Source organism: Manis javanica, chromosome 14 (assembly GCF_040802235.1).
Source record: "Manis javanica isolate MJ-LG chromosome 14, MJ_LKY, whole genome shotgun sequence".
Classification (NCBI taxonomy): Eukaryota; Metazoa; Chordata; class Mammalia; order Pholidota; family Manidae; genus Manis; species Manis javanica.
Window position 1 is genome coordinate 53,473,712 of NC_133169.1, and position 27,783 is coordinate 53,501,494.

The 27,783-nt window shown below is 38.7% G+C and overlaps 1 protein-coding gene across 1 annotated transcript; it reads right to left on the reverse strand.

Moving 5' to 3' along the window:
• Positions 1-2,609: 2,609 nt before the first annotated feature.
• MINAR2 (membrane integral NOTCH2 associated receptor 2) lies at positions 2,610-27,506 on the reverse strand. Its single transcript, XM_037007333.2, has 3 exons — positions 27,127-27,506; positions 6,178-6,405; positions 2,610-2,864 (listed from the first exon to the last, which is right to left on the reverse strand). Exons 1-3 carry the CDS (start codon positions 27,346-27,348, stop codon positions 2,685-2,687), a joined length of 630 nt encoding a protein of 209 aa, XP_036863228.2. The 5' UTR covers positions 27,349-27,506; the 3' UTR covers positions 2,610-2,684.
• Between the last annotated feature and the right edge of the window lie 277 nt (positions 27,507-27,783).

Below are 27,783 nucleotides of genomic sequence, written 5' to 3' on the forward strand. Positions count from 1 at the left end.
TGCTTTTTCATGGGCAAAGGGCTGGCATAATATATATTGCCACCAGATGGCAGGAGTGCACTCTGGATAAACGGAGCTGCCAGGGACCGTTTCTCTGTTTTTTCCACCCACTAAACTCGGCAAGGTGGACAGCAAACGGAATGCAATTGGAATAGCCATTAAAGGGTTATGTAAAACATCACTTTAATTCTTTTAAGTCGGAAAGCAGTACTTCTAGAAAATACCCACAGTTGGAATTTTTTTTCTCTAAAGATGACCGTACTGTGGGCTTTTAGGCCTCCCACACACTGACTTAATAGACAATGAAAAAAAAAAACAAAAATACTTTTTAGGGGTGCATCTAATAAAGAACCTGGGAAATATTGCCGTTTGAAATCATTATTACTTAAGAATTTATGGAGCCCAGACTTTCTTCTCCCAATTTGTAAAAAAAAAAAAGTGATGAAAACAGTCACTCCTTTGAAGATGTTATTATTTACTGACCACCTATTGTGTGCCAAGGATTACATTTAAATCATTACATTTAAAGTATTACAATTAAAGCACTACATTTAAAGTATGCTTTAAAAACAGTACTTCATTGAATCTGGACCAGAGCTTTTTTAGAAAGCCCAGATTTGAACTTAAATCTGTGTAGGGCCATCAACTCTGTATTTTCCATGACCTTATTATGCTCTCTCTGCTCGAGCCACTTTCAAAAGCCATCCTGAAGGGGAAATTGGAACTACTTCCCTGGTTTGATTTTTGAGTGCGCGCAGGGATGTAGTCCCTATTTATGAGTTTCCCTCTCCTGTGCATGCTTAACATTAACCCAATCAGGGACAATAATGTATTTTGATTCTACACTTACACTGGAGGCTAAAAGTAAAGATTGGTTTGGAAGTAATAGCAAAGTCACCAGCCCATTCATTCTGAAATATGAATGAATGGTAATATGATGGGTGAGTAGAGGTGGGCTAGAGAGAGCAGAGGAATACTGGGGGGGTGGGGGTGGGGGTGTTTGACTGGGCAGAGGGAAGGATGAGATCAGGCCAGGGGGCTGGGTGCAGGTCAATGGCTTCACACTGCTCCTGGGGTTACCCCAGCTCAGTGTCTACACTGCTCCTGTGGTTACCCCAGCTCAGTGTCTTTGAGAGCCTTACCTGTATGTGGCCCTGGACAACACCTGGGGCAGCACCAGTGCTTTCCATGTGTGGCAGGTACCTGAACACATTTTGAAACCCTTAGAGACAAACATCAGGCAGTTAAGCTTTGAAAACAGTAATAGCAAGTGACTGTCTTTGGGGTGTCCCCAGTGAGAGTGGGCCTGCTCTCAGGAGTCCCCAGGAGCTTCATTTCTCCTTCATGCAGTTCTAAGTTGGACTAGAATCTATTAGAGGAGAGGAGGAGTAACAAGTCAAGGACTACAAATATCCTTAGGACAATTTTTGTGCACCATGATTTCATTGTACAGCAAAGCTACACTTGAATGTCCTTTATTTCAAGTGTCTTTAAGAGAAAAACAAGAAAACAATATGGCAACCTCAAAGGGCAAAACTGACTCAAGGGAAGAGGAGGAAGTCCCATTTTTGTTTCCTGCACAAGATGATTGGGGGTATGGGGAGAGTCTAGAAAGAAGAGATGGGGCAGGGATGAGGGACTTAGGGAAGCATCCTAGGAGAAGGGGAAAAGGGGGACTTGATTCTCCATCTGTGGCCAGAGCCATGTCCCAGGTAACTGCAGCAATGTAAGGTGTCAATATGCTGGCACAAATTAGAGGCAACATCTGCACTTTTAATGGGAGCCAGACATTGTCTCTTAGTCCTTCGGTGAGCCCTGCTGGGGAGGTGATATGACGCCTTCTCAGAGAGAATAACTTGTCCAGGGTCCAGCAGTTAGCAAAAGGCACAGTTGGGCTCAAACCCTGTTCTCTTAGCAACATCCCCTCTACTTTTCTAGGGCCTTCCTCCTAGACCATGGCTAGTGATACACACGGACTGCCACCAGGGGTCACACTGGCCAATGAGGATCCCTATGAGGCACAACTAGATCCACACATGATTGATTATGTAACTATGACCTGTTCGAGGTTAGGTCTAGTAAAATTACACCACGAACGTGAGGCATTATAAAAGATGGCTGAGAAAATATGAATATGTTTGAATAAAGCCTGCCCTCTTTTTTTCTGGCTTCAACAAGGAATAAAGGAAGATAAAAGAGTATGAATCCAACCTACCTGGCAGCACCACCAGCTCTGAATCCTGTGTACCTGGCAGTCAGGCAAAAATGGATTTGCTCAGGTTTGCTAGTGACACGAGGAGGGTGAGGGGCCAGGAGGTAACAGGATTTTAAAACAAGGCGAATATAGTTTGAGCACCAAGACAAAGCTGCTGACTACTGTTGAAGCTGTTTGTTCTTCATCAAAGGGTTTCATTTGGTTTATATACAATGACTGTTTTGCAGTTTCAATCCCCAGAATTTCTGCTTCTCAAAGGATGTAGCTCAGGCTGGAATTCTTACAAAGAATTCATAGAACAAAGTAAAAAACGCACCCGAATCTAAAGCAACATTAGCATTTGACAAGATAGTTACATTCAACTGCACAATTAACAATACGGTCACACTGCATGAACATGTTTTTCTGTAAATGTTTATTTAGAAATATTTTTAGGAAAATTAATGTGGCTGTGTCTGGGACAGTTTCTTTAGGTCAAAAAAGTGCTGACAGTCACTATGAAAACCAAGAGGCAGGCAACAAGGAGAAAAATCAAACCTATACGGCGATATTTTGAATGCTTCTCTTGTTCCTCTTCCTTTTTCAGTAAGGTATCAAAACCAGGCGTGTACATGTCTCCCAACCAAAACCGCAGGTCATTAGGATTTTCCTAAAAGAGAATTACATAGGATCAATCAGTGTTAATAGACTGTTGAGACCCCAGAACAAGACACTGTCAGAGGTATTGCAGGTCCATATTCACACTGTCCTGGTTTAAGCATCATGGCCCAAGTAAGAGAGACAAAGATTCCCTGAATAGCACACACAGCTATAGCCTCCAGGCTGACCAGGAATCCCTGGTCCACTCTGCAACTCCACTCTGTATGCCTGTGTGGGAATTCATATGGGGGCCTTTTGTGATTTATTGATTAAATTGCTCACATTGGGGATCAGAAACAAGAATGTTTCTGTCATGTTTTAGCCAATTTAGTGTCTCTTACATTTCATAAGTAGAGCATGTCAATCAGGTTAGTGAGTGGAAAGAAAATCAGAATTTCTTGCTTTAGATGAGCCTTCGAATTTTGATTTTTGTGGGCCCAGCAGGGATGAATATGTTTGGTGGGTTTCTTGGGGAATCCAGAAGCTGACTTCCGTGGAAGGCAGAATAAGACTAAGAGACTAGATGCTTCTTGGCTTACGTGCTGAGATCTCAGCCTGCTGGTCTCCTCCGTAGAGGACTACAGCGTGGTGGCATGCAGAAACCTTGGCACAGTTTGACCTCCCGAAGAAAGGACCCAATATGTTCTTCCCCACACTGGCTTCTACTCCCCATGTCTCTGTTTCTTTCACCAGCCTCATCTTTCTTTCAGCCCTACAGAACTGTCTTCAACTACACATCATCTATGCCTGGTAAGTCCCCTGTATACTCTACTGTCCATGCATTAAAATAAATGTGTCTTCTATGATCACTTGCTGTTTTTCAATGCTACAGATCCAGTGGCTATCCCTGGCATCTAGTGGGCATGCAATGAATATCTGGTGAATGTGGAATCTCTGTTGTTGTAAACCCACTTCAGGCGCCATTATTTCTCACGTGGACTGTTGCAAAGGCTTGCAGCTCTCTCTCTGCCTCTCTAGTCTCAGTGGACTTCAAGTCAGCCAGTTTCCATGGCCAGCCTCAGGGGTCAGTGAACCAGCTTCACACTTCCCAGGGCACTGCTGGAAGAGCAATGTCAGGAGCTGGGAGGGTTCTGGCGGTGGAGATACAATCCTTCCATCACAGTGCTACCAGTTTCAACTTTGTAGTCTTAGAAAAGCTAAAATATTGGAATAAAATTGGGATGACCTGTGCAGAAGGATAAATGATTTACAAATTCTTGTCTACTTAACTCTTTTCCTTCATTTTTTTATGTCCTAATCAGAGGCCTGCACTTCACCTGCCAGTTTATTGCCTCTGTTTTTCAGTAAGAACTTCCATAATGGAGACTATCATCTCTTATGTTTTGTTTATAGCTTACCTTGGTTACTAATTATGTAGCTTCTTTTCTCTTTTCTTCTTTGTTAACTCATATAGTAATTTAGAAAAATGGGAGTCACCAAAGGCACTTGGAACTTTCACAGCCCATAAGTGGTGAAAACGTTTCAGAAAATAAGTCAGGGGCTCGGTTGGCTGATTTTGCGACATGTGGGATGTTGACGAAAGAAATTGCATCAATGAGGGATAAGAAGACATTCTATTAGAAACAAGTTGAATTCCAGGAGCATCCTTCAAAAAAAGTCAGTGCTGAAGAAGAGCATCAGGGTCTGTTAATGGTTCTGGCCTGAAGGGCGGCTCCTCTGAGGTGTGGGCGGACAGGAAGGGTGGGTGGGGAGGCGGCACTTCTGGTCTTAGTGACGCAGTGCACCCGTCACTCATGTTCAGTCTTTGCAAACACAACTCGTGGTTCATTCAACAACACAAAGGATTCCTCATTGTTAATAATGTACAATTCCTTTAGTCTTACATTGGAATATTTTTTCAGTCTGTTTTTTAGCCTTATTTTCCCATTATTCTATTCCTTACACTGTAGCTCCAGCAAAAAGGGACTACTTGTTCTAACAAACTGCCACTTTCTTGTATTTGTGACTTTTCTCTTGCAACTCCTGACAGAGAAGCCTTCTCACTCATGCAAACCATTTGTATCTTCTGCAATTCTACACATCCTCAAGACCAGCACACATTTCTGGTGAAGATTTTAAAATCCAGTGTGATTTTGCCTTCTTCTGAGTCGCATATCACTTTCCATTATTATGACGGTGACTGTCTTCTTCCTCTATGTTGTTGCCTCCTCGATTTTATTCTATGGTGATCATTTTGCTCAGTTAGATGAACTTTTTGAGGGCAGGGACAGTAATATGCATCTTTATAGTCCTCTAGTCATTCATGTAAACAACAAAGAGAAGAGAATAGGCTCTAGCCTATAGTCAATAAGTGTTTATGGAATAAATCACTGCATCTTTTTCCTAATTGTAGAGGGTGACTTCTTAGAGATCCTGATCTTCAGGCTACTGATAAAAAACACAAGATTACTGTTGCTAGGGGGAGCATCTGCTATGGAAACTTCTCTGGAAAAGAGCCTACATTAAGGAGGAGACACATTAAATCCACTAGACGATTAAGAAACTTCAAAGAGTGGACAGGAAGATACTTCAAGGAGTGCACATTTTAGGTTTTAAAATGTGCAAGATTTTAAGGGCATATAATGCCGACCCATCCCCCAAAAATCTACAGGTGCTTAAGGTGCTTAAGGCTTAGAACAGATATATCTTGTTAAAAGAAGTGTACGTGATAAATGTAAGGCCTTCCTGGCCCCAAGCAAGCAGAGGCAAGCCAAGCTGGGCAGGAATCCAGTCCACTCTGAAAACAGAGGGTCATTCTTCCTGCTTTTCAGGCATTTGTAGATCTTCTATGGGATGGGTGACACCAGGGGAAAGAAAAAAAAGAAAGAAAAACTGAAGTCGGGTTTAAGTTGGGTGAATGAGTTCACTGCATAGTTTTCCTGTGTTGAAATGTTTCTGTTTTGTTTTGTTACTGAGACACAGGGAAATGTCCAAACTGAATCACTGAGTGGGCTTGAAATAAAATGGTCTTTGATGAGACCTGCTTGCACAGTGTCTAAGACAGAGCATTTAATAAATATTTTTGAATAAATGTAAAATAAGGAATTCCTAAGTATTCATGAACACGGGTGGCCACAAACCTAGGTTTTCCTCTGAAAACCTTTTACCTTCTAGGTAAATCTCCATGTGATACAGATGCCAGTAACTGCTGAAATTGTGAAACTCAAAACAAATAAACACAAATACCATCTAGGAGTGAAAAAGGGAAGCTCGAAGTCAAAAGGACCTGAAATATGGTGCCTGCTCTTAATTCTTACATATAATAGGAGTATTTAACTCATCTCCCTCATCATTTGAAGGAGTTGATTCTTTGCCTCAAGTACCTTCAGATGCCCAGCAAGATTTTCATGCAGGGAATGCTTGTCATATTCCTCGACGGTCCATGAAGGATTCTTTTTTCTTTCTTCCATCGCTTCCTCAAAGCTGACGTCACCATAGAGCGGGTTATTCTTCAGAACTGCAGACAGGGATGGTGGGGCTCTCTCGGCGGCAATCGCACCCTCCACAGTGGATCCTCTTCCTCGTTGAGGAGTCATAGTCTTCTTTTCTCTCTGTTGGGAGACAGAGCAACAGGGTGCCTCTTACCCATAGGCCACTGATGGCAGAAAACGCAGTGTGAAAAAATAACTATAACTGAAGACGGGCTGATTCTGACGGGAAACCAGAACAATTAGGACAATGAATGAACACAGGGTTCTAGGATTTTGTTTCACCTAGAATCCTAGCACTAATTTCTTTATTTCTTTGCATGTGATCTTACTCAGCTTCTGTAACCATTAAAATGCTATTTTATAAGTAACGGAGAAAGAACATCTTTAATTCAAATAGTAGACTTTTGAACCAAGCCGGTTTTTTTTCCTAGCCCACTTGCATTGAGATTTTATGATATTTTACTTCCTTCCCTTTGTGCATTCCATACATGATAAAAATATTTAACATTGCTAAGTCAGGATTAAAAGTCACCTTCTAGATATGACTGGGTTTTCACAAAAACTCACTTGGGACTCCTACTACACACAGCTTAGAGAACTGGACTAACTTAGCATTGCTCTCCTATATGTGTCTACAGACCAGGTGTTATTGGATACCTTAATATTGACTTTCCTGTTTTAAACACATTTAAGCATAATATACATATAAAAAAGTGCAGATATTATATATGTATACCTCAAGATAATTTCACAAACCAAATAATCCCAAGATTCTACAAGAAACAAAACATTTCCAGCTCATCTCATGCTCCCTTCCAAGGGTAACCCTGCCCTCCCCCTGCCCAAGGATAACCAGTACCCCAAATCTGGGTCAGTTTGCCCTCCTTTTGTATTTTATGTAAGTGGAATCATACCATGTGTGCTTTTCTGTGTCATTTGACCTTCAGATTTCTACTTTGCTCTATTTTTTTCCTTATGAGTATAAAACTACCATGGAAGTAGAAGTATTTTAATTAAAACTTGTTCATTGGCCAAATATAATAGAGAAGAAACAAAAAGCTTATAGGGTAATGCCTCATTTATCATGGTACATCAGGGGAGAGGAATTCACACATAAATTAATTTTCAGGAAAACTCAGGTTTAACCCTTAAAAATTGGTAACACATTTCATTAATTTACAACAATTTTTAAATATATGTTTCACATATTGTAGCCTTCCTAAACAGAGAAGGTTCAATGCAATTAATATTTCTGAGTCATATTTGTGATGATTAATATACTTATTCCCTCAGCATCTATATACTATTCCCTCAGTATCTGTATAAGCTAAGTTGTAAGCTAATATTACATATAGGCAGTATATGTACTATATGTAATATTAATTTCCTTCTGAAATGGTTCAAAGGTCAAATAAAAATATCATCTAGATAAAGCTACTCACATTCTCCTTGGCCTTACATTTCCTCAGTTTTCTTGACCATACATTTTTTCATATAGAGACCAACTTGGAGATCTTTGACTTCATAGGGTTATTGGTCTGCTGGAGACTAATTTATGTTCTACAATACTTAAGTTTGCAATGAAATAATAAATCATGTTGACTTAGTATTTGTCTTTAAGATGGACGGCCTCATAAAAAGTGTTTCCAATTTGAGGAAAAACAATTTGATATGAAATTTAGGATCGTTTGGCTAAGCACAATTCTGACTCAAGTTTTTTTCTTCAAGGCTAGATATCTTTGATCATCTTTGAAGCAGGATAATTCTTCTGACACTGACAAATTGGTTTTGTCAGTTTTCTTGCCTGCTAGACTATTCGTTGAGCTTCTTATACAAAAAAGCTCTGTAAATGAGGAAAATGCAGTTTCAGGGTTCAAGAAAAAATAATACACACTGTTATAATGTTTAAAGACCTTGAAAAATTAAAATACACAAGATAGCAAAATAATCAGAGATACAGTATAAAAAGAACATTCAAGCTCTTAATTCTAAATCATATTATTGAAAATTTGAGGTTTATCCTAGAACATATGCCATATTATTTTTACACTACATGATAATTTCCTATCTGAAAGACACGTGAAGGGAAAATTAATACAATAACTTTATTAAGAATTGGATGATGGCATGATAAAAAAACATTAATTATGGTTGAGGTTCATTTGTATTTTGATAGACATTTCAAAAGGCTTAGGACAAAAACAACAACAACATGTATTTGCTCCCACCTCTTGACCCCACATGCTATATCTACATTTACCACAGGAAAACTCAACAGTGATTCTGTTATTTTAGTCATATGGGCTCTGAAACAATTTATATCTTAGAATATTTAAGTAAAATAACACTTCAAAGATTACCTTGACATTTTTATATTAACCGTTACTTTGTCCATTTCTTTCATACACTTTAAATATTTATACCATTTATGTATAAGTAGATTATCATTTAGTAAAAAAGTAAAATAGAATACATATTCAGACAAAAACAGAGTTTACAACTCATAGGCCTATAAAGAAGGACTCTCTAAAAAATGTACTTCAGGAAGAAGAAAATTGGTACTAGAAGGAAGTTGATAAACATGTATAGATAAATCTAAGCTAACCCCGATTATATGGTAAAATAGAAATAACAATTGTAATCACTCATTTGTGAGTTTTAAAATAAGAGACAAAACACTGGGCAGTAAAAGTTTAACACAGATATTTTTAAGACATTTTAAGAAATCATTTCAGTGAGAGGATAGAGATACGGCTAAAAATAGAGAAACAACATATAGCTTCTAAATCAGTAGAGCAGTAGAAAAAAGATAAAGGAGAGTTGATCAGTCTATAGGACGAGAAATCTGAAACAGAATATGGCAAGAGGACCCCCCAGGAAAATAGAAAGACAAATGTTAGAAATAATCATGTTAAATGTAAGCAGGGTAAATACCTGCTATTTGAATGACAGAGATAGTGTGGGTAAAACTGTAATATTTCCAGAATATCTTGCCTGGCTTTAGTATATCTGCAAATCAACAGGAGCACAAGGGTGGAGAGAAGTATGGCTTTAGTGTATTTGCATCATTCCTCAGGGGTGGAGAGAAGGTCATCTCCGTATCAATGGGTGATTACCTGGGCAAGGAGGGGCTTATCTGTACCTGAGAGGGGAGGGAAAGGCCAGTTTTGCTGCTGCTGCAGGAGAGATGGCCCGGGACTGCAGTTTGTGAGCAATAACCGCGTGTTAAACTTTATTTCTCCATTTGACTGCTTTCAGTTTTTAGAGGTATTTTGCCCCAGGATTTCCTCTCCCTGGATTGTCATATCAGATTTTTAAAATTAAATTATATAATATTTACAGGAAAAACACCTAAACTATAACGATTCAGAAGGAATGAGAGTGAAAGAATATAAAACAGGCGAATACAAACACGAGAGCTGTGTGTTGTGGCAACGGGTTAAACACTCATCAAGTTGGTTTCCCTTCCTGAACATGCAGGATGACTGCCTTGCCTAATCCATCTTGAAGTTAAATTGGGGCCAGCTCTAGTTGATGATGTGCTGACAAAAGTAACAAGATGACTTCCTAGCCTGGACCCTGAAATCTCCCGCAAGATTTTTTTGGTTCATTTCCCCCACTTTTCGTTTTTCTGTTACTGTAAGCAAGGGTTGTGTGCCAGCAGAGCTACAAGGTGAAAGAACTTGAAACCCTGGGTTATTGCTTGGAAAGAGCTGCCCTCAACCCCATCTGCCCTTCCTCAGACTTCTCATGAGCAAGGACATATTTTCTTTTCAGTTACTGATATTTTGTGGGGTTATTGTCATTACACTATAGTATTGCCTACCTACCTACCTGCCCTAATATAGAAAGTGATATCTTGAAATTCCATAAAGGTGTGGCACTGGCTTAGCAGTCAAAAAGAGGAAAGGGATCAAAGGGATGTCAGAAGCTGGAATGATGGTTATTTATGTCATACAGTAAAAAACGTTTGGTATGTCATCTGTAGTAACGTGTGATCTAATCACCTCTAGCTTTAGGGGAGACACTCATAAATAATCACAGCGCTTAGGTACATATAATGGTATTATATGAATCAAAGCATTGGAATAATACCAGAAAGAGATGAAATTAGAGAAAGATCTAGGCAGTGTGTAAACAGAAATGAAAGAGAGTAGAGAGAATCTAAAAATTTGATGACTTCTATTGTTAAAAATCTGTAGACCAATAAGACATGGATTTATTTAAAAAAAAAAAAAAAGCATTGAGTCAAAAAGCCCACTAGGATTTCTTAGCTGAATGAAATGACTCAAGGTAAAGATCATACTAGTTAGGGTGTGGCTTCACGACGATTATTCCTGGCAGCCACTAGGTGGCTTTCCTTGAGTCTACAGATAAAGAAATGGAGGCAGAAAAGCAAGGTATTAAAGCCAATTTGACAGCTTTGCTTTCCAAAAAACTTCTCTCATGTTTATTGATATATAGAACAAACAAGTAAATAAAGATTACATTAATAAATAGCCATACATAGAAGCTTTTGATTTTTTGAAATGAAATAAAAACAAAAACAAAATAAAACAACAATAGCCCCTAGGCCTCCAAATATCCATGAGTAGGAGTCAACTTTAAAGCCTGTCCTCAAAGGAGGGCCCAGTTCTGATAGGCAGAAGATCCTTCCTAGAGAATGGAACCAGGGACTACGGAGAGCAATGGATAAGGAGCTCTTAGAGAAAGTGGAATCATGACCTAATCAATCATCCCACCTTCAAGGAGGGAGGCCACACAAACATGGCTAGGTGTTCAACAAACATACAAAAGTACACGGATTGGGACATATGACTAATAGAACTCAGGCTTGACCCCCTAAAATCCCTGGGAAGATTCTTGGATTATTCTCTTTCATACATACAAGTTTGACAGAGCTTTTAATATAGTAGATTCTCAAAAAGGAACAGTCTGGATTCCACTTGGAAGCAAGCCCCCTAGATATCTATACCACTGACACCAGACTTTGTGTGAGTGGGAGATACATTTTATTAATTCATTATGAATGTGGGCATATTTGTTGCCAAAATATGACTTAGCATGACTAAGATATATATATGACTAAGAAACTATATATAGTAGAAAAACAGACTTTAAGATAAAAAAACTTTGTTAGATATAAAGAGGTGTGCTAGAAAATGAAAAAAGGTAGACACCATCAGTAAAGTATAATTCAAAACTTGTATGCATTTAATAAAAGTCTCAACATTTATATAGCAAAATGAGATAATTACAAGGATTTATACATATACATATAATTTTAACCAAGCAGACAAAACAATTATTAAAGATAGGATTTGAGCAATAAAAGAAAGCTTGATCAAGTGACATATACTTACATTTTTATTAAACAATTAAAATCTTTCATTTTTTAATATACACTGAATATTTATAAAAAGTGATAATGTGCTAGACTCTAAAACAAATTTCAAAAACTCAGTATTAGATGAATCATGTTCTTTGACCAGTCATCTTAGTTAGAAATGTATATAGCAATATCAAAAAGATAACTTATAACACCACATTTTTATTTTTTTACTTTTTAAAATTATTTTTAATTGAAGGGTAGTTGACACACAGTATTACATTAGTTTCAGGTGTACAACACAGTGATTCAACATTTATATACATGATAATTCTAGCTATTAGCTATCACCATACAAAGTTGTTACAATATTTTGACTATATTCCTTATGCTATACATTACATCCCGGTTACTTATTTATTTTACAATTGGAAGTGTGTACTTTTTTTTTTTTTTTTGAGAGGGCATCTCTCATATTTATTGATCAAATGGTTGTTAACAACAATAAAATTCTGTATAGGGGAGTCAATGCTCAATGCACAATCATTAGTCCACCCCAAGCCTAATTTTCGTCAGTCTCCAATCTTCTAAAGCATAATGAACAAGTTCGTACATGGAGAACAAATTCTTACATAATGAATAAGTTACAAGGGCAGTCATCACAGAAACTTTTGGTTTTGCTCATGCATTATGACACAGTTCATATTTTTTTTTTGAAAGGGCATCTCTCATATTTATTGATCAAATGGTTGTTAACAACAATAAAATTCAGTGTAGGGGGGTCAATGCTCAATGTACAATCATTAATCCATCTCAAGCCAAATTCTCATCAGTCTCCAATCTTCTGAAGCATAACGAACAAGTTCTTACATGGTGAACGAATTCTTACATAGTGAATAGGTTCTTACATGGTGAACAGTACAAGGGCAGTCATCACAGAAACTTCCGGTTTTGAACACGCATTATGAACTATAAACAATCAGGTCAAATACGAATATTCGTTTGATTTTTTATACTTGATTTATATGTTGATCCCACATTTCTACCTTTATTATTATTATTATTTTTATTTTTAATAAAATGCTGAAGTGGTAGGTAGATGCAAGATAAAGGTAGAAAACATAGTTTAGTGCTGTAAGAGGGCAAATGTAGATGATCAGGTGTGTGCCTATGGACTAAGTATTAATCCAGGCTAGACAAGGGCAGCAAAACATCCACGGATGCAGAAGATTTCTCTCAAAGCAGGGGGGTGTGAGGTTCTGAGCCTCACCTCTGTTGATCCCCAAATTCTCACCTGATGGCCCCCCTGCGACTGTGCCTGTCTTAGGTTGTTCCTCCCTTGAGGAATCTTACCCGTCTCTGGCTAACCAGTCATCTTCCGGGGCCATACAGGGAAATGTAAAGTTGGTAAGTGAGAGAGAAGCCATATTGTTTGAAAAGGTTAGCTTTTTACTTCTTTGCAGATTTATGCCCTGTGGCTTCTATGCCCAGCACTTGTCTCGAGGTATCTTTACCACCTGGAGAAATTATGATACTCAGTAAATTCGATATGAGGCGCGAGTTCCATTTAAGGGTTGTAATTAGGAAGGAAGAAGAAAAGCTATAGATGTAGCATATGAAGGAAACATGGGAGGATTGATAATTTCTTTGACATATCTTCTTGTAGAGTACCTTAAGTATGTATAGGTTTTAAACTACTAACTAATTTGCACACACATATTAACATAATAGGAATACGGTGACATTAACAAAGCAAATCTATAATTACCATCCATTTCCAGTGAAGCCAAGAAAACCATTTAGGCACCCTAGGCCTTTGTGAAAATTTGTCTATGATATGATGGATATTGTCCAACTGTACTTGAATAGTCTGAGAGAAATCAGACAAATTAAAGCAGCCCATTTCTGGGATCTGTTCACATCCCATATGTTCTTTTAACCATAGATAGTTTATAGTCATAAGATTTTGGAGTGCTACACCTTGCACCCCTCCCAACTCCTGGTTGAGTTCCAACAGTACAGATCCGGTCAAATTTGTTGTCTCACTGTATGGACATGCCAGCCTAGATATCTCCCTCTTGATTCCAATGGCAAGTCCAGGAAACTGTGGGGTGGACGCAGCCACAACCACAGCATCTCCCAGATCCCTGTGGAGGCTTTTTGATGATCATCTCCCTGGCACAAGTCCTCCAGAGAGTGCTGATGCTGGAAGCTCCTCCTCATATCATATCTTAGTTCATTTTCTGGGTATCCAAGCTAGGCCTTGGTCTTCTGCATAGAAACAAACAGACCCTTTGCCCACACTTTGACATGCCCTCTATATCACTGAGCAGAACTCATTGGAGGTCAGCACACAGGAACTGCTTTTTTTTTTTTTTAATTAATAGAAAGGAATATTATCAGAAAAGAGTACCTCCATAGCTGATCATTGGACACCCTTTAAGTGATCAAAATTAAGGATATTTAAAGCATGCGTTGATCTTTGATTTACCAATACTTTTATCCTATCAAGGAGTAATCCCCCTTTTCTTTCTTTCTTTTTTTTTTTTTAATCTTTAATCTACACTTACATGAAGAATACTATGTTTACTATGCTCTCCCCTATATCAGGTCCCCCCTAACAACCACATTACGGTTACTGTCCATCAGCTTAGCAAAATGTTGTAGAATCACTACTTGTCCTCTCTGTGTTGTGCAGCCCACCCTCCCCTTTCTCCCTCCCCCCCCATGCATGCTAATCTTAATACCCCCCTTCTTCTTCCCCCCCCTTATCCCTCCCTACCCACCCATCCTCCCCAGTTCCTTTCCCTTTGGTACCTCTTAGTCCATTTTTGGGTTCTGTAATTCCGCTGCTGTTTTGTTCCTTCAGTTTTTCCTTTGTTCTTATACTCCTCAGATGAGTGAAATCATTTGGTATTTCTCTTTCTCTGCTTGGTTTATTTCACTGAGCATAATACTCTCCAGCTCCATCCATGTTGCTGCAAATGGTTGGATTTTTCCACTTCTTATGGCTGAGTAGTATTCCATTGTGTATATGTACCACATCTTCTTTATCCATTCATCTACTGATGGACATTTAGGTTGCTTCCAAATCTTGGCTATTGTAAATAGTGCTGCGATAAACATAGGGGTGCATCTGTCTTTCTCAAACATGATTGCTGCATTCTTAGGGTAAATTCCTAGGAGTGGAATTCCTGGGTCAAATGGTAGGTCTGTTTTGAGCATTTTGATGAACATCCATACTGCTTTCCACAATGGTTGAACTAATTTACATTCCCACCAGCAGTGTAGGAGGGTTCCCCTTTCTCCACAGCCTTGCCAACATTTGTTGTTGTTTGTCTTTTGGATGGCAGCTATCCTTACTGGTGTGAGGTGATACCTCATTGTAGTTTTAATTTGAATTTCTCTGATAATTAGTGATGTGGAGCATCTTTTCATGTGTCTCTTGGCCATCTGTATTTCTTTTTTAGAGAACTGTCTGTTCAGTTCCTCTGCCCATTTTTTAATTGGGTTATTTGTTTTTTGTTTGTTGAGGCGTGTGAGCTCTTTATATATTCTGGACGTCAAGCCTTTATCGGATCGGTCATTTTCAAATATATTCTCCCATACTGTAGGGTTCCTTTTTGTTCTATTGATGGTGTCTTTCACTGTACAGAAGCTTTTCAGCTTAATGTAGTCCCACTTGCTCATTTTTGCTGTTGTTTTCCTTGCTCGGGGAGATATGTTCAAGAAGAGATCACTCATGTTTATGTCTAAGAGGTTTTTGCCTTATGTTTTTTTCCAAGAGTTTAATGGTTTCATGGCTTACATTCAGGTCTTTGATCCATTCTGAGTTTACCTTTGTATATGGTGTTAGACAATGGTCCAGTTTCATTCTCCTACATGTAGCTGTCCAGTTTTGCCAGCACCATCTGGTGAAGAGACTGTCATTTTGCCATTGTATGTACATGGCTCCTTTATCAAATATTAATTGACCATATTTGTTTGGGTTAATTTCTGGAGTCTCTAATCTGTTCCACTGGTCTGTGGCTCTGTTCTTGTGCCAGTACCAAATTGTCTTGATTACTAGGGCTTTGTAGTAGAGCTTTAAGTTGGGGAGTGAGGTCCCCCCTACTTTATTCTTCTTTCTCAGGATTGCTTCGGCTATTCGGGGTCTTTGGTGTTTCCATATGAATTTTTGAATTATTTCTTCCAGTTCATTGAAGAATGTTGCTGGTAATTTGATAGGGATTCCATCAAATCTGTATATTGCTTTGGGCAGGATGGCCATTTTGACGATATTAATTCTTCCTAGCCACGAGCATGGGATGAGTTTCCATTTGTTAGTGTTCCCTTTAATTTCTCTTAAGAGTGACTTGTAGTTTTCAGAGTATAAGTCTTTCACTTCTTTGGTTAGGTTTATTCCTAGGTATTTTATTCTTTTTGATGCAATGGTAAATGGAATTGTTTTCCTGATTTCTCTTTCTATTTATTCATTGTTAGTGTATAGGAAAGCTACAGATTTCTGTGTGTTAATTTTGTATCCTGCAACTTTGCTGTATTCCGATATCAGTTCTAGTAGTTTTGGAGTGGAGTCTTTAGTGTTTTTTATGTACAGTATCATATCATCTGCAAATAGTGACAGTTTAACTTCTTCTTTACCAATCTGGATTCCTTGTATTTCTTTGTTTTGTCTGATTGCCATGGCTAGGACCTCCAGTACTATGTTAAATAACAGTGGGGAGAGTGGGCATCTCTGTCTGGTTCCCGATCTCAGAGGAAATGCTTTCAGCTTCTCGCTGTTCAGTATAATGCTGTCTGTGGGTTTATCATATATGGCCTTTATTATGTTGAGGTACTTGCCCTCTATTCCTATTTTGCTGAGAGTTTTTATCATGAATGGATGTTGAATTTTGTCGAATGCTTTTTCAGCATCTATGGAGATGATCATGTGGTTTTTGTCTTTCTTTTTGTTGATGTGGTGGATGATGTTGATGGATTTTCGAATGTTGTACCATCCTTGCATCCCTGGGATTAATCCCACTTGGTCATGGTGTATGATCCTTTTGATATACTGTTGAATTCTGTTTGCTAATATTTTATTGAGTATTTTTGCATCTACATTCATCCGGGATATTGGTCTGTAATTTTCTTTTTTGGTGGGGTCTTTGCCTGGTTTTGGTATTAGGGTGATGTTGACTTCATAGAATGAGTTTGGGAGTATTCACTCTTCTTCTATTTTTTGGAACACTTTAAGGAGAATGGGTATTATGTCTTCTCTGTGTGTGTGATAAAATTCCGAGGTAAATCCGTCTGGCCCCGGGGTTTTGTTCTTGGGTAGTTTTTTGATTACCGTTTCAATTTATTTGCTCGTAATTGGTTTGTTTAACTTTTGTGTTTCTTCCTTGGTCAGTCTTGGAAGGTTGTATTTTTCTAGGAAGTTGTCCATTTCTTCTAGGTTTTCCAGCTTGTTGGCATATAGGTTCTCATAGTAGTCTTTAATAATTCTTTGTATTTCTGTGGAGTCTGTCACGATTTTTCCATTCTCATTTCTGATTATGTTGATTTGTGTTGATTCTCTTTTTCTCTTAATAAGTTTGGCTAGAGGCTTATCTATTTTGTTTATTTTCTCAAAGAACCAGCTCTTGGTTTCGTTGATTTTTGCTGTTGTTTTATTCTCAATTTTGTTTATTTCTTCTCTGATCTTTATTATGTCCTTCCTTCTGCTGACTTTAGGCCTTATTTGTTCTTCTTTTTCCAGTTTCAATACTTGTGATGTTAGACTATTCATTTGGGATTGTTCTTCCTTCTTCAAGTGTGCCTGGATTGCTATATACTTTCCTCTTAAGACTGCTTTCGCTGCATCCCACAGAAGTTGGGGCTTAGTGTTGTTGTTGTCATTTGTTTCCATATATATCTTGATCTCTATTTTGATTTGTTCATTGATCCATTTATTATTTAGTAGCATGTTGTTAAGCCTCCATGTGTTTGTGAGCCTTTTTGTTTTCTTTGTAGAATTTATTTCTACTTTCATACCTTTGTGGTCTGAAAAATTGGTTGGTAGAATTTCAATATTTTGGAATTTACTGAGGCTCTTTTTGTGAGCTAGTATGTGGTCTATTCTGGAGAATGTTCCATGTGTACTTGAGAAGAATGTATATCCTGTTGCTTTTGGATGTAGAGTTCTATAGATGTCTGTTAGGTCCACCTGTTCTAGTGTGTTGTTCAGTGCCTGTGTGTCCTTACTTATTTTCTGCCTGGTGTATCTATCCTTTGCGGTAAGTGGTGTGTTGAAGTCTCCTAAGATGAATGCATTGCAGTCTATTTCCCTCTTTAGTTCTGTTAGTATTTGCTTCACATATGCTGGTGCTCCTTTATTGGGTGCATATATATTTAGAATAGTTATATCCTCTTGTTGGACTGAGCCCTTTATCATTGTGTAGTATCCTTCTTTATCTCTTGTTACTTTCTTTGTTTTGAAGTCTATTTTGTCTTATATTAGTACTGCAACCCCTGCTTTCTTCTCACTGTTGTTTGCCTGAAATATGTTTTTCCATCTGTTGACTTTTAGTCTGTGCTTGTCTTTGGGTTTAAGGTGAGTTTCTTGTAAGAAGCATATAGATGGGTCTTGCTTTTTTATCCATTCTATTACTCTGTGTCTTTTGATTGGTGCATTAAGTCCATTTACATTTAGGGTGACTATTGAGAGATATGTACTTATTGCCATTGCAGGCTTTAGATTCATGGTTTCCAAAGGTTCAAGGTTAGCTTCTTTAGTATCTTACTGCCTAACTTAGCTCGCTTATTGAGCTGTTATATACACTGTCTGGAGATTCTTTTCTTCTCTCCCTTCTTATTCCTCCTCCTCCATTCTTCATATGTTGTGTGTTTTGTTCTGTGCTCTTTTTAGGGGTGCTCCCATTTAGAGCAGTCCCTGTAGGATGCCCTGTAGAGGTGGTTTGTGGGAAGCAAATTCCCTCAGCTTTTGCTTGTCTGGGAATTGTTTAATCCCGCCATCATATTTAAATGATAGTCGTGCTGGATACAGTATCCTTGGTTCAAGGCCCTTCTGTTTCATTGCATTAAGTATATCATGCCATTCTCTTCTGGCCTGTAGGGTTTCTGTCGAGAAGTCTGATGTTAGCCTGATGGGTTTTCCTTTATAGGTGACCTTTTTCTCTCTAGCTGCCTTTAAAACTCTTTCCTTGTCCTTGATCCTTGCCATTTAATTACTATGTGTCTTGGTGTTGTCCTCCTTGGATCCTTTCTGTTGGGGGTTCTGTGTAATTCCATGGTCTGTTCGATTATTTCCTCCCCCAGTTTGGGGAAGTTTTCAGCAATTATTTCTTCAAAGAGACTTTCTATCCCTTTTCCTCTCTCTTCTTCTTCTGGTACCCCTATAATACGAATATTATTCCTTTTGGATTGGTCACATAGTTCTCTTAGTGTTGTTTCATTCCTGGAGATCCTTTTATCTCTCTCTATGTCAGCTTCTATACGTTCCTGTTCTCTGGCTTCTATTCCTTCAATGGCCTCTTGCATCTTATCCATTCTGCTTATAAATCCTTCCAGGGATTGTTTCACTTCTGTGATCTCCTTCCTGACATCTGTGATCTCCCTCCGGAGTTCATCCCATTGCTCTTGCATTTTTCTCTGCATCTCATCCCATTGCTCTTGCATTTTTCTCTGCATCTCTGTCAGCATGTTCATGATTTTTATTTTGAATTCTTTTTCAGGAGGACTGGTTAGGTCTGTCTCCTTCTCAGCTGTTGTCTCTGTGATCTTTGTCTGCCTGTAGGTTTGTCTTTTCATGGTGATAGAGATAGTTTGTAGACCTGGTACGAGTGACCGCTGGAAGAGCTTCCTTTCTTCTTGGTTTGTGGCCTTCCTTTCCTGGGAGAATAGTGACCTTAGTGGCTTATGCTTGTCAGCTGTGCGCAGACAGGGCTTCTGCTACCTGCCTGTTTGCTATGGAGTTTATCTTGCTGTTGCTGTGGGCGTGGCCTGGCTGGGGCTGCTCCTCCAAAGTGGTGGAGCCCCATTGGAGGGGGAGTGGCTGGGAGGCTATTTATCTCCGTAAGGGGCCTCTGTGCTCCCTGTTGCCCAGGGGGTTAGAGTGCCCAGAGATCCCCAGATTCCCTGCCTCTGGTCTAAGTGACCTGTCCTGCCCCTTTAAGACTTCCAAAAAGCACTCTCCAAACCAAAACAACAACAGCAACAATGAGAGAGGGAACAGAAAAAAAAAAAAATGGAAAAAACACGCGATTTTTTTTGTCCTCAAGCGCCAGTCTCAGGCACCTGCTCACTGGTCCTGCTGCCCTGCCTCCCTAGCACCGGTGTCCCTGTCCCTTCAGGGCTTCCAAAAAGCACCCGCCCACCAGTCCCGCAGGGAAAAACGCGCGATATTCTTTGTCCTCAGGCGCCGGTCCCAGGCACCCGCTCACCGGTCCTGCTGCTCTGCCTCCCTAGCACCGGGGTCCCTGTCCCTTTAAGGCTTCCAAAAAGCACTCGCAAAAAAGAGGGGAAAAAAAGGGGAAAAACTCGCGATTTCCTCTGTCCTCAGGCGCCGGTCTCAGGCACCCACCCACCAGTCCTGCCGCCCTGCCTCCCTAGCAATGGGGTCCCTGTCCCTTTAAGGCTTCCAAAAAGCACTCGCCAAAAAAAAAAAACAGCTCCGGTTTCTTTCCACCCACCCGGAGCCGGGGGGAGGGGCGCTCGGGTCCCGCCAGGCCGGAGCTTGTATCTTACCCCCTTCGCAAGGCACTGGGTTCTTGCACGTGTGGATGTGGTCCGGATGTTGTCCTGTGTCCTCTGGTCTCTATTTTAGGAAGAGTTTTCTTTGTTATATTTTCATAGCTCTATGTGTTTTGGGGAGGAGATTTCCACTGCTCTACTCACGCCACCATCCTGGCTCTCAACACCACATTTTGTAGAAAACTTAAAAACGTTTCAAAGAAATGTGGCAGAAAGTAAAATCATAGGACAGAATGAGATTGAATAAAGCTACATTGGAAAACTGTTGGCTGGAGCTGCATGTATTTTGAAAGAATATTATAGGTATGTATACTTGCATTATAAAAGGAAAGTGAGAAATTAATGAGGATAATAAACATCTAATTCTAAGCCTTAACAATAAAACCACAGAGTAAATCTCAGAAAATAGTCAAAATGAAATGATAAAGATAGAAGCAGAAATCAATAAATATTACAAAGAAAAAAACTAAATACACAATAGGGACAATCAACAATGCTGACCACTCTTTCCTTGCAAAGGCTAAACAGACTAAAAATATCTCTGGCAATACTGCTCAGGAGAAACATAGTAAAGACACAAACACACAGTGTTAGAAAGGTAATAGGAACATGAGGAGAGATATAGCAGAGATTAAGGAATGTAATAGGAGAATAATTTGAGCAATTTAAAAAGCTTATAGTATCATATTGTATGTCAACTATACTTGCATTAAAAAAACTTTTTTAAAAAGCTTATATGTAATTTGGCAATTTCTCACATACTCTAACTTACCAAACTTAATATATAAAAATGTAAGAAGTAGAAAATGCTAATAAATGTGTGATAATTTGACTAATCAAATCAATATTGTAAAATCTGCCCTCACCACACACAAACGAAGGAACACCGGGCCAAGAGAGTGTTGTAGTCAAGTTCTACCAAACATTCTTGAAACAGATAATTTCCATCCTAGTCAAACTCTTTCATAAAATAGGAAAACAAAGAATACTCCCCAATTCATTGTATGAAGTTGGGAAAACTTCAAAGGCAGTAAGTAAAAGAAAAGGTAATTTAATTATAGGCCAATTTCCATTATAAACATCAAAGCAAAGATCATTAATAAAATATATTGCTAAACAGAGTCCTATAATACTTATGAATTATATATATCAGGATAAGATAGATGTACACCAGAAAAGGATATTTCACTAGGATGATAGTTTAGTATTCAGAGAGATTAATGTAATTCAATATATTAATGGGAAAAAAAGCAATGTAGAATTTTGCAATGGATTCTGAAAAAGATTTTGAAAATATACACACATATTTAAAGCAAACTTTCTTAGTAAACTAAAAAATAGTAGGCCATTTTCTTAAGCTAATTAAGACAATCTGCCTAAAACTTCCAAGGCACAGTTAAGCAAATGGTTGGAATATTAGAAGCATTTGTTTTAGTTCCAGAGTTAATGTGAATATGCCAATAATCACAAATATTCATATATTGTTGCAATGGAAGAGCCCCAAACAATACGAAACAAATAGAACAATAAATAAATAAATAAATAAATAAATAAAAGGAGCAGGGCTTGTAAATAATGAAACAAAACAGCAGATGGCATGATTATCCACACACAGTCAAAATCAAATGGATTTAACACAATTTTTGTATTTAAAATCAATATAAAATACATAGCATATAGTAATCAGTAGCATACATGAGTAACATTTATTATAAAATACAATTTAAAAGGTCCTATTCTTAAGAGCAATAAGTACTATAAGTTTTTATATATAAAGCATATAAGATACACTACAGTATCTTTTATAGTACAACTTTATGTATGATATCTTTAGACATAAACTTTTTAAGATAAGTTATATAGAATATATCCATAAACTGTATGCAAAACTTCTATGTGGAGAATCACAAGACACATAGTCCAAGGCCATATGAAGAGCTCAATAAACGGAGAGAGATGTTCATAGATTGGGAGAATCAAGATCATAAAGATTACCGTTTTCCCCAATTCAAAATATACATGCAATGAAATCCTTGTCATAATCATAATGCAAACAAGGCATTTTGCATATATATGAGGGGTGGGCACACAGACAAACGTCTCCTGAAAATGAGCTCTCCACTGACCACAGTAATTCTGTTTTACCAAGTTGTTCGAATGATTATCTCTATAAAACACACATTTGATCATGGGACTCTCTTGCTCAAAATTTTTCACCAATTCCTCAAAATTCCCAGGATAAAATTCAAAATCTCAGACAAGACCCACCAGTCCTCTGTGGTCCGACCCGGGCCTCCCCCCCCAGGTGACCAGGGCTCTCCCATGCTGCTGTGGCATGGAAGGTGTCTTTGATACAAGCTTTAGTGCCAGAGGCATTTGGGCCTTGTCTGAGATCAGTAAGATGCAGCAGTTCAGGTTTCGCTTCTGACAGCACACCATCCAAGGCGAAACTTCTAACCCCACTGGAGATTTTGTGAACTGCATAAATTCAGCATAACTCAACAAACCATGTTCTGATATTTTCAAGTAAAACCCTGAGCAACTCCATGATGCTCCTCCATCCACTTCCTAGACAATAATTCAGGCATCTCAAAAATAATCACCTCAGTAGTACAGTCCTATAATATCTCTCCAAATATAAGCCTAAAAATGGGAGATGATTGTATACACAGGGCTGTTCTTTTCAAAAGAGTAAATGGAGGGTTGGGAATAGAGACATTCTTAGAGAAGGCACAGACAGATTGCTAAGAAATACAGTTATAGTATGCAAAAAAATTAAGATAGAAGAGAAATTAAAATGCAAGAGAAAAAGGTTACTATCAGACTGAAAAAAAAGTGAAGAAATGTGATTAGAAAAAACAAAAACAAAACAGTAAATGACAATGTCTAGAAATGAAGGGAAGAGCAATCTCTTTCCCTTGGCCTCTCGCTCCAGCTACAGATTTAGTATGGAATGCTCCTAGGTTCTGAAATAAATGTGATAGAAGCCAGGAAGAGATACATAACAAAGAGATTAGCCTGAAAGGCGTTTGAAGTGTAAATATTAATCAGAAAAAATTGGCCACCATAATATCTGAAAAAACATATTTTATCATTTAAGCTAAAAAAAAAATTCAGTCTTTTCCTTTCATTACCTCGTTTTATGACGGGACTGGCAGAAATAACTAGAATACAATTCCAAATGCATTCATCAGATATAATGCCTCAAATTATTTTAACAACCAGAAACATTAGATTTTGGTGAACGTTTTTTCATTGTACTGAGATGAAGTTTACTGTAAAGCTTCTTTATTTCTCTAGTGAAAGAATTTAAGAAAAAGGAGTATAAATATAGTGGCACCAAGAAATATCTGCTCAGTCTCTCCCCTTGTAAATACAGGTGACTTGTACAGAAGGGAATTGACAGCATCCAGAGAGATTGGCCTGCTGAGAACACCAGTGCTTTCTTTTCTCTTTGTACGTTATTACTTAAGCTCATGTACAAATAGTTTAGAGAATTTCCACTGAAAGTGGGATGTAGATTCAAAAAAAGCTTCAAAGACAAATCAAGAATACAAATATGATAAATATACTTAAAAATTCAGCTTTGTATTTGATCTAGGGGATTTCTATTTTAACTGATTTTTTGAAGCAATTTTGAAGGCAATGGTTGTAGGTTAAGTCTTCTAACATTCCATGAGGTAGTGTGAATCCCAAACACCATGCACCTGGGTGGAGTGAGAACAAAGGAGAAGCTGACACAACTCTGAAGTTCATGTGGATTTCATGAGAGTATAAAAAATCTGGCACTTGTACTCCTATGTTTATCACTGCACTATTTACAGTGCCAAGATATGGAAGCAACCTAAGTGTCCTTCATAGATGAATGGATAAAGATATGGTACATATACACAGAGGAATATTATTCAACCATAAAAAGAAAAGAAATCCTCCCATTTGCAATGACATGGATGGGTCTAGAGGGTATTATGCTCAGTGAAATAAGCCAGGTGGAGAAACCTAAATATCATATGATTTCACTTATTTGTAGAATATAAAAACAAAGCAAAACTGAAGGAACAAAATAGCAGTAGACTGCGGACACGGAGAAGGAACTACTGGTTATCAAAGGGGAGGGGTTTGAGAGAGTGGAGGGGGAGGAAGGGAGATGGGAATTAAGGGGTACAGTAATTCACAATCACAATACAGGTAGGTCAAGTACAGCACAGAGAATACAGTTAATGACTCTGTAACATCTTACTACATTGATGGACAGTGACTGCACTGAAGGGGGTGACAACTTGATAATATGCGTAAACGGTGAACCGCTGTGTTATGTATTTGAAACCATCATAAGACTGTATATCAATGATACTTTAATAATAAAAAACAATCTACTGCTTGAGTTAGCCACATAGCTTGACAGAGGTATTGACTGCATCTGCCAACACCGCCATCTACTCACACAGTCACACACACACACACACACACACACACACACGCACACACACACATGTGTGTACACATGTGCCTCCAACCACAGTATAAATTCAAATAGTATTTGCTGTCTTCCAAATTCTAAAAAAAGGATAATATCAACATATTTAAGTTTATTGGCAAATGATGATAATAATAATAATAATACAACACAGATCGGTCTAGAGGGTATTATGCTCAGTGAAACAAGCCAGGCGGAGAAAGACAAATGCCATATGATTTCACTTATTTGTGGAATCTAAAAACAAAACAAAACAAAATGAACAACACAGAGTGAGAGTTTTAAATTAAGAATGGTTTGACTGCTGCCTGCTTATGCACCCCTAACACCTCGATACACCTGATATATTCGGTGCCTTTTTCCAGATATCATCACAACTACTTAAAACTTTCATATGTCCATTTCTTTTAGACTTATTTTTTATCCTTTGAACATACCATTCCTGGATTTTAAGATCCAGCCAAGGAGAGAAGACTTACTTATTGACATAACTGTAACTTCGGATTGTAAATACAATTGTTGTTTACTCATGATCTGTGACAAGCCTACTCAACTGGCTGAATCTGTAATTATTTACTGTCCCCTTCCCCATGCATTATTTCAATAGTAAATTGGCCTTGATTCAGTCATCTAACTTTTTAGATTACTTACTAATCTTACTCTAAGATTCTTTTTAGAGTAAAACTATAGCTAAATCAAGTCTATCTGCAATTTACAATCGCCAAAAACATAGGCAAAGACATATGAAGCGGATTTTTACCCTCTTGTTTTTCCTCAAATCATGATTTCAGCTCATCAGGGCTTGTTGAAAAAGATGCGCTTTAAAAATTTGCATCTCATTCAGGTTTAGGAACAACATTCAAAAGAGGTTTAAACTGTGACATTCCACTTGAAGGAAATAGGTCAAGTCCAGGATCAGACAAAAGATGTTAGGTTGACATGTTCCAAACTCAAAGGAATGTATTGGATATGTTTTCTTTGACTAAACTTCACAACACAGGAGGGTCAAAGTTTTCTAAACTGATTTTTAAATTATTTTATTCCATGACATAAACAGTAAAGAAGAACAAGGATGAATGTCATTGCATTTAAATGAAATGCAACTAAATCCAAAAACAATAACCAAGAACGTGTGTATGGATGGGCAAAAAGGCTTTAGAGGATTACAAAAGGGAAGGATGCAAAATTTTTAAAAAGTCAGTTGTCATAATAGGCTGCTTTACAATGGAAATAAATTAAAAGCCTTATGGAGGAAACACTTACATAATCATTCGAGTGTACTTGATTTTGAATGATCTCATGATAAAGGTCCCAAGGAGCCCACAAACACCACGAAGGAGTCACTTTACACCAGGACTCATGAGCAGCAACTGTTTCTTAAAAGAAAACAAATTTCTGCTCAGGGAATTTGAACCACTCCAAAGGATTTAATGACTTGCAGGGGTTTGTAGGTTAGTCACATCTGTTCTGAAATGAAATGCTTCTTCCTGTTTTTGAATTGACTAACCCTTAACCCCATTAGCTCTCAGGTCGCATGACAAAGACGATTCCCGTTTCATGAGCTGTGCAAATAGTCAGGGCCTTTATGTTTATTCCATCACATGGAACTAATCAGTTGTACTCTTCCCTTTTGGTCAGCAAAGAGGAGGAGGATGCAGAAGAAGAAATAAAGTCCGCAATGGGTTTGAAGGTCCTGATTGCTATGTCCTGTCCACATGGACACCTATGGAAAATAAGACTATCAGAAATAACAGCCAGCACCTTTCCAAGGTGGAAAGTTCCCTCTATCTTCTTTCTTTCAATCATTCAGTCTTTATTGTTTTGCCGTCAGCATGTTCTCTGCACAGAATGAAAGGGAGCCGGTCTAAATGAGGGGGAAGCAAGGCTTCCAATGGTCGCAGAGGCTGTGGTCAAGCCCCCTGTGTAAGCTTATGATGCTTTGAGTTTAGAACACACCGAATGAGAGAGGTAGGGACCGCCCATCCCCACCCCCACCAGAGCTTATTTACAAATGGAACAGTTGGTTTGAAAAATTCCGAAGGAAAGATGGGCTCCATGACATCTCAACTAAGGACAGGCTGAGGAGCTAGTTCTTGGGCAGAGAGGAATGAGGGGAGGACTCACATTTTGACAAAGCAATCAGAGCGTCTCCGTATGTGAAGGGAGCTAGACCCTTTTTATACTACAAGAGTTAGCAGCTACCTTGAACTGTGTTGCTACTGACTTCTTTTTGTACAAATAATGAAACAGTAGATAGAAAGAAACGTGCCCCCGCCGCGGTGTGCGTGGGTCCGGCTCTTACCTGTGAGTAGACCAGGTTTCGCCAGTGCTGTGGGGCAGGGTGATTCCCCCCTGGAAACCTCACCATGCTGGCCTGAAGAAGGGCTGAGTTCTGCATTAAAGGCTTCACATCTAGCTGCAGGAATTTGTCAGGATGGTTGTTATTTGGCAAAACAGAGAGATCCATGTCTCCATCTAAGGGTTTGGAAAAACAGGCAGGCGAGGCAGCTTCTGTGAGACTCATGCATTAGTAATGAGCCTGAGGGCGCTCCGATGGGCATCTGAAACCAGGTGTCAGCTGTGCTCAGAGGCCACCCTCGGAATGATCCATCGGCACACAGGGACAATGCAGCATCCTGCCTTACCTTTCACACACACACACACACACACACACACACACACACACACACACACACACACACACACACTGCACACATGCACTCAGGGTGTTTAAATGGGAGAGTGGGGGATGGTCATTAAATTTAGTAGAATGCCTATATTAAATATGTGTCCACACACAGCCAGAAGGGCCAGTTTAAGAGGAATTATTCTTTGGATAAAGGCTGCCAGAATCTCACTGTCACAGTTCATAATTTGGAGCACATTGAGTAGTCACCTGTACAGAGACACTACTTACTTTTCCTTCCTGGATGTGGCTGACCTAACATGGCTGGCTGGG

Bases quoted from the DNA above. Each gene is read 5' to 3' on its own strand.
- MINAR2 (XM_037007333.2), bottom strand. From the start codon at position 27,348: ATGAGTCTCACAGAAGCTGCCTCGCCTGCCTGTTTTTCCAAACCCTTA. The intron at 6,406-27,126 runs GTAAGAGCCGGA...GTCTCCCAACAG, and splicing joins GAAACCTGGTCTACTCACAG to AGAGAAAAGAAGACTATGAC. The intron at 2,865-6,177 runs GTACTTGAGGCA...ATTCTCTTTTAG, and splicing joins ATCTTGCTGGGCATCTGAAG to GAAAATCCTAATGACCTGCG.